A 15,224-nucleotide genomic window follows, 5' to 3' on the forward strand; every position below is an offset into this window, starting at 1 on the left:
ACTGTATCTGCTGACATGAAGGGACACAGCCTCTGGTAGCAGGAAGAATTTCTTGGACCTGACTTGAGTTCCCAGCATCTGCTGAGGCTGTGGACACAGGGGCCAAAGTTTGATGCGGTGAGGAGCATACCAGGCTGTTTGGCACAGGAGATACCAAACAAAACATTATGTAGTTTTCAGAAGTAAGAAGTTTTGGCCAGTAAGAACTACGCCTTGGCTTGAACTGGGAAAATATCAGTAGAAAGCCAACAAAGAATTAGTTTGTTCATACACTGCTTACTTTTAGCTTTCCAGCCGATCTAGCATGTGAACTTCCTGAGTTTACTTTCACCTGACACATGAAAGCGCTTTATGAGCACTGATAAAAACTAACATTCAGTTAGTGTCCCTCAAGCTAAACCGATGAAACTGGGAACAGTCAGTGAAATTCTCCTCTGGAGGGGAGCTGGTCTAGTCAAACTCAAGAGCGGAAGCAAGAGAGAGTAGTTTCTAATAATGACACAACCCCTAATTGTATAGATCATCATTTCAACTCAGCTGCAAGAAAGCAAGTCCACGTGAAATGCTATTTGCATAAATTACACTTAGCCAGGCCAAGTCCTGCAGCCATAGCACTACACGATGGAGCTTAACGCCGACCTCGGTGAGCCAGAGGCATGGTTCTTAATTGCATCGGAGTCAGACCAAACCCACAGTTAAAAACTGGGCATGGCGACAAGAAGAGCTGCCCAGCTTAAGAGTTTGCCGAGCTTAAGCCCCCAGTCTCCAGATAATTCTCCTCCCTCATTCACTGACTGCCCACTCCTGAACACAAGACAAAACAAAAAACAACAAAAAAAACCAACTCAGACGGGAAGCTCCAGCAAGAGTTTATTCAATGGTATACAACAGGGAGAAATTAAGATTAAAGATGAATCATATAGATTACTGATTTTTCAAGTTGCTAAAACAAACCCATAGTGACAAGAACAACTGAGGGTGACGACATAACAAGAAGCGTGGTGACCATCTCTCTAGTGTCCATACCTGCAAATATATAATATGTTAATGCTTTTTTCAAAAAATTATGTTTCATACTAGTCCTGATTTACAGAATCATAGAATAGTTTGGGTTGGAAGGGACCTTAAAGATCATCGAGTTCCAACCCCCCTGCCACGGGCAGATTTATTCTTATTCTACCCCAGCGTAATTAACATGTAAACGAGGTGAAGGTGAAACGCTGTGTTATGGAAACCTTAGGAAGTTCTCCACATTTCACTTCTCCAAAAAGTCTATCCAGGTACTAGTTAGAAGAGAGACTGAACAATTCACGATACCATATGCCAGAGACCCCCAGTATCATAACCCACTTCAAATATACCCTGCATGAAAGCAAGGCCAAAGCCTCATCACTGCCCCAGATGTGTTACTGAACACCTGGAAGAAGGTATTAATTCATGTCTCCATTTCTCATCGCGCAGCATTAGTCACCAACCAGGCAACATGGGCTCAGTTTTCGTTAAGTGTTCATTAAACCATCATAATAGCAAAACTAGGGTACTCAAGTTGTCATGTCAATGACAATTTACACAACTGATTGTGAACCAGATCCCAAAGACAATCCTGAACAATTAGAATATCTGCTTTCCTTTGTTTTAATCTGGTCTCTTGTTAGAATTAATGTGGGGGTTTTTTTGGGGTTTTTTTGTTTTGTTTTTTTAAAAGAGGGGGGAGGGGAAGGGAAATCTACAGTTAAGAAAAGATTAATGGTGCAGAATGAAGCAAGTGACAGGCAAACTTCCTAACTACTGTCAATGTACAATTACCCCACAAAATACAATTACCCCTCAAAAACCCATCCGTGTATCTCTGACTATTATTTTAACAACAGACATTTGAAGAACACAACAAAATAAAGAATGCAGAAATTACTAATAAATGGGTCGAGGCTGTGGCAATGGCTACATGGACATTTGCTTTCCAGATGCTAGGAAACCAGCTGTATTAATCTCTGAGGCTATTAGAGTTATAAAACAAATCACCAAGATACAGAGGGACCCAATAAGACGTCTGGCACCTCAGTAGAAATGCTCTGGAAAACAAGCAGCTAAATTCAAGTAATTTTCTAAACCCAAATTGCTCATGCGGCAGTACAGTATTCACCTGAGGCTCCACTTTCAGTGAATTCCATTTCTCTTCTTCTCTCCATTCTTCAGAGAGAATGTCAATAGAAATCACTACTTTTTAACAACTCCCCCTTACCCCACAGCTATTTGGACTTCCTTCAGAGCTCATTTAGCACCAGGTGACTATGGAAAGGTCCCTATACAGGGAGGTGGAGAAAAAGCCTTTCCCAACAGCAACTATGCCCTCAGACCCACAAAGGAGAGAGATTAACCACATATCTGACATTGATCATTTCTATTAAAGAAGGATTGGATTTTTCATCTTGAAATCTTTGCAGGATACGTACTTTTGGAACTCCCATTCCCTGTTGTCCAGTGGACATACTTGGCGAGTTTTGAGCCAGCGAGAGATGCAGTGGAAGTGGAAAGCATGCTGGAAGAGAAAGTTCAGATCACATCATTTCAGAACATGTGAATGTACCTTAGTGTGAAAACTACCATCGAAAGCAAGACAGTGAGAAGAGAGTTGCAAGTGTTTGCAGACAAAGGTGGGGAGGGCTAATCAGCCAGATCACTGGTAAACACCAAGGAACTGATGCATATTTTCAAAGAGGAAAGGAACATTAGTGAAAGGGCAGCAGGAAGCCTGTTCCACAGTGTATCCCATGGCAAGCGAGTGACTTCTGATGAAGGAGAGAACACAGAGTTTAGCAGCTGCTAAAATTGGCAGAGCAGATGCTGATAAGAAGCATAATCAGAAAGACAAGAAAGAGGATTTCAGAGTGAGTAGCAGGGATGATATGTACGTATACATGCTGAAGCTTTCTGACAGTCTTCTGGACAAACCAAAGCCTGAATAAAAAGGAACTTGCAGAATTAGGAAAGAAAAAAAAATCCCAATTGCATGTTAAATAAGGACACCCTTTTCCATGACCCATACAGCTACTTAAAAACAAGATTTCACTTGCGATACCTCTTGCATATAAAATTGTAATTTTGACACTAGAATATCCTAACATGGTTTAAAAAAATTGCTCGTCCTCTACAAACAGAATTGTAACATTTATAATCCTGTTCCAGCATTATCATGCTGTACCTTGATCCCACACCACAGTGAAGATGGGATGAGGAACACGTAGTTATTCCGTTATGGAAAATTATATCTTCCAGCTCAGGCCCAGGCTCTGAGAGTTATACAAGTCTGAATTCACATGCTAGTGGGACCACATATGAAAGAGTGCATAAGGCAACAAATTGAAGAGATGGAGATTACACACTAGAACCGATTTGATCTTCCTCCAAAAGGGGAAGCAAATCACCTAGTTACCCCATATTGACTCCTTGAATCAGCCTGCACAAAGACAAATCAAGCATGCTGACATACAAGTAATCCTATTACCATGAAAAAAAAAGGCATAGCTTCTAGGCAGAACCTTGATCAGGAAAATCAGGCACAGAATGAAAAATCTATTCTTCTTTTGCTTTTTTTTTTTAAAGGGTAAAGGCCTATCTTGCTCCCTTCTCTTCTGCGTCTTCCGTATTACACCTCTCCAACTGACACTCTTTTTATTTCCCCTTCTCTCTCCTTTCTACACCCTACTAAATATACGGTGCTTAAAGTTCTTTTTTCTGGTGGATTATCTGAAACATTTTATAAAACTCGTTTTGTCCTGAGTCATGAAGGGGATAGCATCACCACATATGAGTTCCAAAATAAAACAGTTTTCCTTACATTGCAGACGCCCCATGCAACTGTGCACTCTTCAGAGGTAGCTGATGCTTGATTTGCTTGACATTCTATGCCTGTGAAAACAAGTATTAAACACACATATGCAGGAGTAGAAGATGTACATGCAACACCAACTGGCAGATTTCTTCATAAGAGCAAGGGGTGGGAGAAGAGCTCTTTGTTTTGTGGCATTTATTACATCAGGAAGTGTCAAGACCTGTTGGTTTAATGTGTACTGTTTTCCCAAAAGCGTCAGATCAAAATAATACTTCATGCTGCTTTCCTCCTTCCTCTATATTTTTAGTATTTGAAATTTCCAGCGGGCAAGAGCACACGGCTCATCTACCAGTAACATGTCTCTGCTTTGCAAATTTTAAGGATAGATATTTTTAATTTATTTTCTTGTGTTTTAATAGATGTCTTTTGATGATGAGTTGCAGTAGCAGACCCATGAAATAAAGTTTACTTAAATTTCTTACCCAGGTTTCTCTAAATATAAATTCACTGTCTTGTCAGACATTTTGTACTATCAGTTATATCTACAAATTAATTTGCTCGTATAATGCTGTAATTTGCTGGTCTCTCTTGTATAGTCTTGTGACAGGTAAGCACAGCCCAAAAATACACAACAGAAAATACAGTTTAAAACGTATTTTTTGAACTTTTTACACCTTAGAGCTGAGTATGTAGGATGACCACCAAAAAGATAAATACTATTTATGGGTTTGGGTTATTTTGCTTTTGGTTTTGATTTTTCTTTCAGATGGCATGGATGAAGATGAGAGAGAGAAAAGAAGGAAGAACAGCACTGAGAAAATAAATGCAGCAACCTGGTTCTCCATTCTAGAGCCTGAAAAATTCATTTCTGCTCCAGCTCAAGAAGAAACCCCAGGGGGAAAAAAAAAAAAAAAAAAAGATATTTTCAACACCGCTACAGCCAGCAGCGCAAACCTACGAGACCAACATTTTACTTCCTGCAAAAGGATGCTTTCTTTAAAAGTCAAGCCCAAATGATTTAAAAAGACATGTTGATAGACAATCAGCTTAGAACTCGTTACACAGGCTTGTTGCTGGCTTGTTTTGCAGATCTTTTCTTTCTGGCAAAGAAAATGTCTGAATGAGCTCCAATTCTCTGTTCACTTTTAGTGTGCCCAAATATGCTTGGAGGAAAAGGAATTTGACTCACCAATTAAAGATTCCAAAACTTTCAACCCCCCCCACATTTGGCTGAAAAATGTAATCTCTGTTTGCTCTGTCCTATTCATCCCTTTCTCCATTTTTCACTCTCAGATGTGGAGATGAACAAAATAAGAAAAAGGCCCATTTTTCCTGAGATGTGAGAAAGATCAGTTAACCTTGGTTACGAGGAACTAGTCACAACAAGACTGAGATCTAAAGAATCTCACTAGCAACAACTGTTCTGCAAGATTTGAATGAACCTATATTTATTATATGGTTTACATCAAGATATGATATACACAGCAGGAAGTCCAAAGCTCAACCCTTGGCCTGCCTATAGAAAAGAACAAAATGCAGTGCACCTGAAGTGCGTGATATCTTAATTCCATAAGCTCTCAATACATATAGCAATAAAACTACATCTGATTAAGAAAACGGAAGATGCTCAAGAACTACGAAGAGCTTCAATTACTTTGGACATTTGCTTCAAATTTGACACCCAGGATTGCTGCAATGTTTTTACTGTTACTGCAGTATAGACTCATGGTCTTGCTGAGTATCATGGGACATATTATATTAAGTTCTAAATATTTGCTCTAAGTCTGTACAGTAACAGAACATGGTGAGAATATGAGTAGTAGGAAAAGGAGAGGAAATTAATCTGAAGGAAGAAAAGTCAACTGGTGAGCAAACTTTACTCAGGAAGTCTCTGCTGAAAGCAAGGAAAATATTCCAGCACCCAATATACTTATTTTGTTTCTTCTCCTCTTTCCCTGCTAGAAACAGGATATTGGGCATATTAGACTGAAGTCCATCTAGCCCATTTTTAGGTAATTTTGTCTTTTTTTTTTTTTCTTCTCTAAGTGGCCCTAAAGCTGTCGTTCCAAAGCTGGATGCTTTGGAACACAATACGATTTATGTTTTTTCAGGTTTTAAAGGACTCTGTATTTTGACTGGGAGTGAGAGGGAAGAAAGGTGGTTTAAGTAGGGAAGAAAAGCAGCACTGAAATTCATTTTAGTGTTACTCAAACATTCACTGGCAAGCAAATACAGCCTAAAACATGACAGTCCCAAAAGCTTAACAGGGCAGATGAACTTTTGCAGAAACATTGGAGGAGTTCTCTGGTGGTGATGTAAGGCCCTTCCAACAAGATACCCAGATTTAACTCCCTCATCAAACAGGCTGGAGACTACTGCTGGCACTACTACCTTTGGCTGCCAAAAAAAAGGACCTCCCAAAAGCTGAAGCACTTTTTGGTCTCTTGCTTGCCTCATTTCAGAAAAGGACAATATATCAACAAGAAATTAAACAAATGAACAATCTCTGTCAGAGAACAAAAGCCAATGATTCTGGCTACTGAAAGAAAGAGAAGCTATTTACCATTTAGTGACCCAAAAGAAGCGGTAAGAGTCAGACAGTAAACAGGTACTGGAGGAATACTGAATGACTCTTCTTTTGCCTTGCTTTTTACAGAGTATCTGGAGGTGAGGGCAGAAAGATACAGCTAAAACCTGAAATACCTGTAAACAATTGTGAAAGATGCACTGGAAGCATTTCAACTCAGGGAGTTACAGAAAGGCGTATTATATAATGGTAACTTCTGACTCTTGGCATCTATTAAGAACCATCCCTCTTCCTATACATTTTCTATTGCAGAAATCTTCTCTATATTTACGTAACAAGAAGAGTAGCCTAAGATTTAAGCAGCTATAATGGCAGGTAACAGAAGTAAAGTGCACATCTTTTGTTTGCAGCTACATTAACAGCCCACAGCACTGGTAAATTTGATGACAAGAGATCTTCGAAGTGGCTTCTGCTTTAGCAAGGACAACCGCTGTGTGGGTTCCCCTTTGTCTTTACATGTTGTCTTCTAAAACTACATCACGAAGGGATCGACTTATTGGGAAGAAGAGAACTCAATACACATAGCTTGGCTAACACAATGCATTATGTACTCACTCAGAAAACAGACAGAAAAAACAAATAACCAGGCTAATAAACCTGAAATATATTTTTACTCCTAAAATATAGAATGAACTCTCCAATTTAGTTTTCAAACTTCAGATGGATTTCAGAGTTTTCCCCTTGCAATCCTCTCCAGTTTCTTAGGAATTATCTGCAGATTTTACCAAATGCTTACTCTATGTTCCCCCACCACCACATCATCTATGACTCCTTCTACTTATAATCCCCTTGCATGACGCTCAATATTTCCTGTTAGTATCACACTCTCAAAGTATTTGTACACAGCTATCATCTTCCACTCCTACTTATAACTTAGCAAACTATATATACTTAGTTCTGTTCTTTTAGTCTTCTCAGAAATCCAAACTCATTCAACCTGTTAAGCATCCTGAGATTCTTCTTTGGATTCCATCCAATGTATCTATCTTTGTGAAGCTGGAATATCAAATATGGTACTTTGCACCTTACTATCAAAGAGAGGGAACAGTATTTTGATGCCACATTTTACACAGTTCAAAACTATGCTGGTTGCCTCACTACAACATTACATTCCACGTTTTAGACCAGAAGGTAGTCCACTATACTAAATATAGTGTTTATTTAACACTCTCCACTTACCATGTTGCAATGACAGCACCAGAGAGCAAGCCTTTGAAGAAATCAAGAACACTGCTCAAGTAAAATCTAAGTAGGACCTGGGTTTTTCCAGAGAAGAATCAAACCAAAACACTGAAAATCTACACATTCCTTCTGTACACTCAACACAAACCATAGTGAGGGCAGGGGGAATCCTTTGACCATATTATTACCAAGTCATAATGTACACACATGAGAAGAACTGCATGACACCTTAACATTGTTACAGCCTGGCTTTTGGATGCCTGACTTTATAACATTAACAATCTTCCATTAGCACGACTGGCGTCACTTATCACTCTTTTTAATGTTTTCCCTTTCAAGGTTTCTCTTCATCACAAGGAGGAGGAGGCATTTGTATCCTGCATTTTATCAAATTGAATCTTGTGTTGTTCTTCCCTGCACATTCTATTAATTTTTCCTCAATTTCCCATCACTTCACATCTTACGTTTGAAAATTCAATTAAAGTGTTGTTTAACAACATTAATGATCTGTAACAAGGAAGTAAGTAAATCCAGAGCCAACACTGATCTCGGAACACCAATTTAGATACCCCTTCTACTCTGTATACTGTCAATTTTGGTCTGTCATCTGCAGTCCAGGCTTTTCATAACATTGCTCATACCCAAATTAATGATGTGTTATGCTTCAGCAACTCAAAAAAGAAAAAAAAAAAAAAAAAAAAAGAAGCAGCAGCAGTTAATTATGCCCTCTTCCTTCACTGTTTTTCCTAATCTACCTATACACTCTCAACCCCACCCCCATTTGGGTAGGATTTTTAATTATTTTTTTTTAAGAATTGAGGCATGAAATTCACTAGTGGAAAATAACTTCTGTCCACTCTCCTTACAGCTCCTCCGCGTCTCTCCTTCACCCTCATATGTCCTATATGCTATTTATAAAAAATAGCAAATATATGAGGCTGTATTTGGTCTCTCATGGGAAGCACTATTAATTCTGAGGCCCGTTAATAGAATGAAACACACCAACATCCATTATCTTACAACATACCCCACTTATCGTGAATAATTATCTTGAATTACAGGATTTTATTTATTTATTCTATACATTTGTAAATTCCATAAATGTAACTTATGTTCTAACAAATCTTCAAAATTCCATTTGCCTGTCAGCAACATGCTTTCCTTTCTAATATATCATAAATCTGAGAGACTAAGTAGTAGTCCAGTATTCACCTCAACTACTTTTCAAGACGGTACAGCTTAGAGGTACTTAAAACGGAAATCTTTACGTCAAAAGACCGCAGTATATTTCATAACACCTACCTCACTTGCTTCTCTTTAGTGTTATCCTTCCCTTTCTAACAACCAAGAACAAACAGGCATGGATAGGGAGTAGCTGGCTCAAAATACAAACATACCTGTCCCAAAGCAAAGGAGTAAACTTGCTTAACTCATTTGCAGCCCTGTGTGTTACAGTGCATTTTCTCTTTATTAAAATAAAAAAAAACCCCAAACACAACAAACTTCCTAAAGCAGCCTTGTAATTATTATTTAAATACGATGTGAAATCAGGTCCACCTCTCACTAGTTGTTACTATAAACTTGAGGTCTCATTTTTCTGAAACATTTTATTTTCATATAGGCTTACTGACAGTTAAGTTACCAGCAGTTCAAGGGCTAGTACATAAAAACAAAGTGCAACAAAACTATCACAATGGGATCATGACAGGCCATTCCCAGGCACTGCAGCTGTACCTGCTCTTGTTTTGGGGGGTTCCGCAATCCTCACATTTTAGTAATATAGGCAAATTTCTATCTGGGGTATATTAAAAGGTCTTCTGTCCCTCATGACTGAAACAAGAAGAACAGTTATGGTGTCAACAGTATCTCGTCAGTTTTGAGGGGAAAAAAAATAATCCTTCAAGGGACTGAAACCAGTGACTTAATGCATGCACACCTATTTCACGATAGAAATTTGTGTACTTAATTCCGTTATCACTTTGTTTTCCTACACAGCAAGCATATTTGTTAATTGAACCATCAAGATTATACAGCAAAAAATCAAACCAATACTAGCAATACTTTGATTTTTATTTCAGCATTTGATTATTCTCCTTTGTAAACAAACAATTAATTCTCTAAGTGGCTACAAAATCCCCCATACTATAACATTAAATAACTTAGGCAAGGTGGGTTTTGTAGAATGAGGAGTCAACTGAAATCACTGGTCCAAGCCTTTCCTGGCCACACACAGGAAGTGTTACAAGATTTCATCCTAATGAGTGTCATCAAAAAGTTGATACCTATAGCAACATCTGAAACCCTAAACTCTAATACCTCTCTTTGTGAGCAATGCCTGTCGACCCTGAATATTTTCAGTTCCTCCTGCCTCTTTATAATTACTCCTTTTCCTCTTTGCTGCATCCCAAATACACTCAGCAACATCATCTCATCTGTAGATGTGGAACCAAGTGATGCTGCTCTTTACAAGAAAAAGGGGAGGGAAAAGCAGTATAGTGACAGAGGTCACAAAAACAGATTATAGGACTTCAGCATTACATAAAATAGAGCTTAGTATTTTCACTGTGAAGACTTAGTTCCTAACTGAAAGCTGTATTTGCTGAATTATACCCTCAACAGGGGAAATTTCAGCTGTGTGTCATGTACAAGTCAAAACCGTCAACTGTCTTTCCCATCATTTACTTACATAGATCCATAATATGGTTTCTGCAAATGGCACAGTTATCAACCACAATGTCCCATGCCCACAGAGCTACTGCGTTCCACTAGAGAGGAAAAAAAGAAAAGAAAAACATAGTTTTGATTCAGTTTACAGCACACAGAAATCCTTGTCATTCCTCAAGATCCCATGTATTTTTTAAATGGAAAATCTGGGATATTTAAAAAAAATAAATCTTAGAAGTCCAAAGTAATTCTTTATCTTGAGTTCATAAGTGTTAATAGAAAGCAGTGGCACATTCCTCTCCCATACCTCTCAGACCCAGTGTCTCCTTCCAGCTTCAGAAATAAGAAGATAACTGCCACAGTCCCCTTTTTTGTCAAACAAATGCAAGCATCTGCATTTCTATTCAAGATCCAGAGGCAGCTCATGCCACATCCTCAATTCTGATGGAAAGGACTGTGCCTTGGAGAAAGGCCACTCCAGATGCCATTTTGTTAAGAGGAATTTCCATTATTCGCAGCAGTTCTTCTAGTAATCACCCCCCACAGCAGTTGGGCCAAGAACTAAAATCACGTCTAATGCTATCCTTTGCTGACTCCTGAACAATCTCCTCTGAAAAAAGGTTACTAAGCAATGACCTGCCAGCAAGGCTGAATATAAAAATTTCAAAGTACTAGCACGTTAACCTTTCAAATACTTTGTTTTTAAAAGAAAAAACAAAAAACGGGAATATCTCTGCCCCATGCTACTTCAGGGGAAGGGTTGGCTACAAATTTCCATGACAATTTTAGAAAACTGATTCAGAATGAGGACTTTAAGAAAAGCTACGCAGAAAAGCATAGCACTTTTTTATTCCTCCCCACAAAAAACATACTCAAGTCTTTTGTAAATTCATGGGCTTGCCTTCAATATTCAAATGCAAAACAGAATATTGGTAGCCAGGATAATCTTCCTTTACTACTTAAATAGTCCAGATATTTTTGTTTCCTTCCATTTTTTGGTATATGATTGTATTGACTGCGCTACAGTAAATCTTCTCTAGTTTGTTACATTTACGTCTCAATGTTTTCAATGCTCCCCCTCAGTTTGGGATTCTGAAGGAGGAATGCAGATTGCCAACTATCAATAAACAGTATCAGTTTTGATAAGACTTGAATTTTTCATTAGTACCTACCTAAAAAGTCATCACAATGCTACTAGATCATTTAGGAAATGAGGCAACAGTGATCTCATTTTTTTCTCCCCATCTTCCAAATTCAAGTCTAGCCAGTCTTCTGGACGAGGTACTCATCTCTCAAGGACTTCATCCACACTTCAAGGCAGACAGGATAAAAATTCTCAGTACCCTTATCTCTCCCACACTCTCTGGTACTTAATCTCTTGTCCCATCATAAGCTACTCTTACTACTCAGACCTGTACTGAGCTACACATGCAACAAACGTGCCTTGGCACCTTGCTGGGGAGGAGGAATGCCACTGACACATAAAAGGTGCCGCTTCCTGCTCCTCTTATGTGCTATTATATCTGTCCCTATTTCCAAAGAACAAGCAATCACGTCATCCAAACATCTTCTTCTGCACAGACCTGCAGCCCTATACAGACCTAGGATTTTCCATCATCACTGATTACAGCTGCGAGCAGGAATCACTAGAAGTGCTTGCTGATATACAGTCCAGGAGTCACTTTTCCTCAAATTCTACCTTAGTACAAGCACACACAGCCTCCCTACTTCCTCTGAGCCCTCCTGTAACAGCGTGGCCTACTACCAGGATCCAGTTGACAGACAAACTGGTAGCACTGGGCAGAAGAGGGATATTATGGCTGGTTTGGGGAAGCAGACAAAGCCAGGGTAAGAGGAGAGCATTTGCTGAATGGACACATTGCTATGGCTTGATTTAAAGAAGAAGAAAAAAAAAAAAGCCACACAATTTTGTGCAAAGCCTCTTACGCAGCACATAAGGCAGCTCGGGCGACCGGGCCAGAGCGGCCAGGACTGAGGAGGAGGAGGCAGGACTCCGCCCCTGCTCTCCGGCCTAAGCTGCCCAGAAGCTCGGGGAAACGCGGCCCGGCCGGGGAAGGCACGGAGCAGCCGAGGCCCATCCGGGCGGGCAGCGGCTGAGGGGGGCGGGCGGCGGAGCCCCCTGACAGGGGCAGCCCCCTCAGGCCTCCCTTCTCCCGCCCGCGCGGCCCACGCCAGCCGCGCCCGCTGATTGGCCAGCCTCCGCTCCACGTGGGGCCGCCCGCCTCAGCCATTGGCCCGGACGCACGCCAAGACTCCCCCGCAGGCACCGCCCCGCCCCTCCCGCAACGCCGGTGCGGAACCGGGCGCCCGGCTCCGTGAGGGGAGCGGGAAGTCGCCCTCTCCCCCGCCACCGGGCCGGCCCCAGCCTCCCCCCCTCCCTCTGCGGCCGGCTGGAGGAGCGCGCCGGCGGGCCTCACTTTCTTCACTTCGAAGCGCTTCTTGCCGGCGCCGCTGTTGGTGCCGCTGGGGGTGTCCACATCCATTGCGGCCGCCATTTTGGATGCGTGAACGGCCCGTCCCGCTCGGCGCGCATGCGCCGCGGGGTGGGCGGGGCGAGCGAGGGGGGGAGGGACCCCGGGGGGCAGACCCGCCCCGTCGCCAACAGGTGCGGGGAGAGGCCGCGCGCGCGGTCACGTGAGGCGGGGGCTCTTCACGGCGCCGGTCAGGGCAGGGCCGCGCGCCGTTACCACCTCATTCCCCCCCGCCTCCCTCCGCCCACCGGCGCGCGCAGGGTTGCACAACCCGCGGGGCGGGGGCGCGCGCGCGCTAGGAGCCGGTGGGGGAGGGGCATTTTAAAGGGCCACGCGCCCTGAAGGGCGGGGCCCTGTCACCCGTCAGGGGAAGCTGGGGCGGGGGAACACCGAGCCGCGCCCAGGCCCCGTCCCTCCCCGGGCCCGGCCGCTCTCGCCTCCCCGCGGCCGGGGAGCCGGTACCGCGGGCCAGAGCGGGCCGCGGAGCCCGGCTGTAGCCACACATACACACACGCACACTCCGAGAGGGCTCGGTGGCCGCCCCGCCCCACCTCGCCTCACGTCGTCTCGCCTCAGGCAGCGCCCGGGGCATCCCCGTCCTCTGCCGTGTCACTAAAATGACTTGGGATTTGTCTCGCTGCTCTACTGCGAAGGGCTTCAGCTCTTAACAAACTTTTTGCGCGTTTTCTTGCATCCTAATTGGTCTCCAGCAAGTGCAGGGTGAGGTGGGGTGGTTGGAGTTACTACTGTGGTAGCCCTTTTGCTCGCTAGCAGTCCAGGTTCTTTAAAAATGGAGCACCAAATTGCTAGGACATGGACCTGTTGGAATGGGTCCAGAGGAGGGCCACAAAGATCATCAGGGGTCTGGAGCACCTCTCCTGTGGAGACAGGCTGAGAGTTGGGGTTGTTCAGCCTGGAGAAGAGAAGGCTCCGAGGAGACCTTATAGTGGCCTTCCAGTACCTAAAGGGGGCCTACAGGAGAGGTGGGGAGGGACTCTATCAGGGAGTGTAGCAACAGGACGAGGGGTAGCAGTTTTAAACTGAAAGAGGGTAGATTTAGATGGCATATTAGGAAGAAATCTTTCACTATGAGGGTGGTGAGACACTGGAACAGGCTGCACGGAGAAGTTGTGGAGGCCTCTTCCCTGGAGTTAGTTGTTCAAGGCCAGGCTGGATGGGGCTTTGAGCAGCCTGGTCTAGTGGGAGGTGTCCCTGCCCATGGCAGGGGCGTTGGAACTAAATCATCATTAAGGTCCCTTCCAACCTAAACCATTCTATCATTCTGTGATATTTTGTCCAGGCCGCTCTCTTAGCACACAAATTAGGCCAACAGTGGTTATGATCAACATGGGTTTCACTTGTGGTGACAGAGCTGCCCAAGCCCTGCCTGTTCTATTGCAGAGATGGAGACAACAGGCGTGGGAGTTACTACTGGGAACTTCCTCTCTCCGTCAGTACAGCTCAAAGTACTTGTCTGAGAAAGCAAGTAGTAGTAGTCCCCAAGGTGTGGAAACTGAGGGGAAGATACTCCCCAGCAGGAAAACAGCAGGTCTTAAAAGGTCACCCACCTTTGCAAGTCCTTGTAGATGTGCTATCTCTCTGCAGAATCAACCCTTTAAAATCAATTTTTACACCATGCTGCTGCATAGATGCAGGAAGGAGGAGGTATCAGAAGCACAGAAAGGGCATTCCCTTGCATATATACAGGCAAACAATATCTGTACTGTACCATTTGGACCAGACAGCACAATTCCAGTCTGGCTCCGTCATATCCATCCTGCTGTATGCATACAGCTTTTACCCGAGATCCAGTGCCTGCTGGCATGGCATGTCTGGAAGTCTCCAAAGAAACCTTAAAATAAAGCAAGGGCCTGTGATAAGGAGAAGATGATGCTGCCATTGGATGTGTTTGGATCATTTTAAATGGGATTCATATTTGAAAGACACGTAAGACTTGTGTCTTGAGTTAGGCACATACCTAAATGTTTGGAGGGTCAGGTTGAGCCTGAAAGTTGCAAACACACAGTAAAGGGAAGTTTGAAGAAGAAAAATGTCCTCTCTCATTTATACACCCTTTAACACCTCTCGTCATCTACATGGAAAATTTCCATTTCAGTTAACTGCCCTGGGGTGCCTCTTGGTTACGGTGTGTCTTTTATTGCTTACAATAAAATGAAGCTGCACAGATTCAGGTTTTCATCCTTTTGCTCCTTATTCAGGACTGTAGTGTGAAGGCCACTGCAAAGCAGCGTTTTGAAAATGGGAGGTGGCTGCTTGAGAAAATGGATTTTTCACCTTCAACAAAATAGCTTTTTTCAAAGCAGAATTTGCAAGATTTTCTTTTTAATGGAAACATGAATTTTAACCCTAAATCTGTATGGTGCCGTCCCCAGTAGGACATTACTCAGCAAGAATCCAGGACGTTTAACAAACATGTACGGTAGGGCATATGCATACCAGAGAAATG

General features: G+C 42.6%; 1 protein-coding gene across 1 annotated transcript; it reads right to left on the reverse strand.

The window, feature by feature from the left end:
* Window positions 1–852: 852 nt before the first annotated feature.
* On the reverse strand, window positions 853–12,999 carry RBX1 (ring-box 1). The gene is made up of 5 exons (XM_074578189.1): window positions 12,704–12,999; window positions 10,288–10,366; window positions 3,839–3,909; window positions 2,454–2,539; window positions 853–1,026 (listed from the first exon to the last, which is right to left on the reverse strand). The coding sequence occupies exons 1-5, from the start codon at window positions 12,779–12,781 to the stop codon at window positions 1,014–1,016; spliced, it is 327 nt and encodes a 108-aa protein (XP_074434290.1). The 5' UTR covers window positions 12,782–12,999; the 3' UTR covers window positions 853–1,013.
* Window positions 13,000–15,224: the final 2,225 nt, after the last annotated feature.

Source organism: Larus michahellis, chromosome 1 (genome assembly GCF_964199755.1).
Source record: "Larus michahellis chromosome 1, bLarMic1.1, whole genome shotgun sequence".
NCBI classification, from domain to species: domain Eukaryota; kingdom Metazoa; phylum Chordata; class Aves; order Charadriiformes; family Laridae; genus Larus; species Larus michahellis.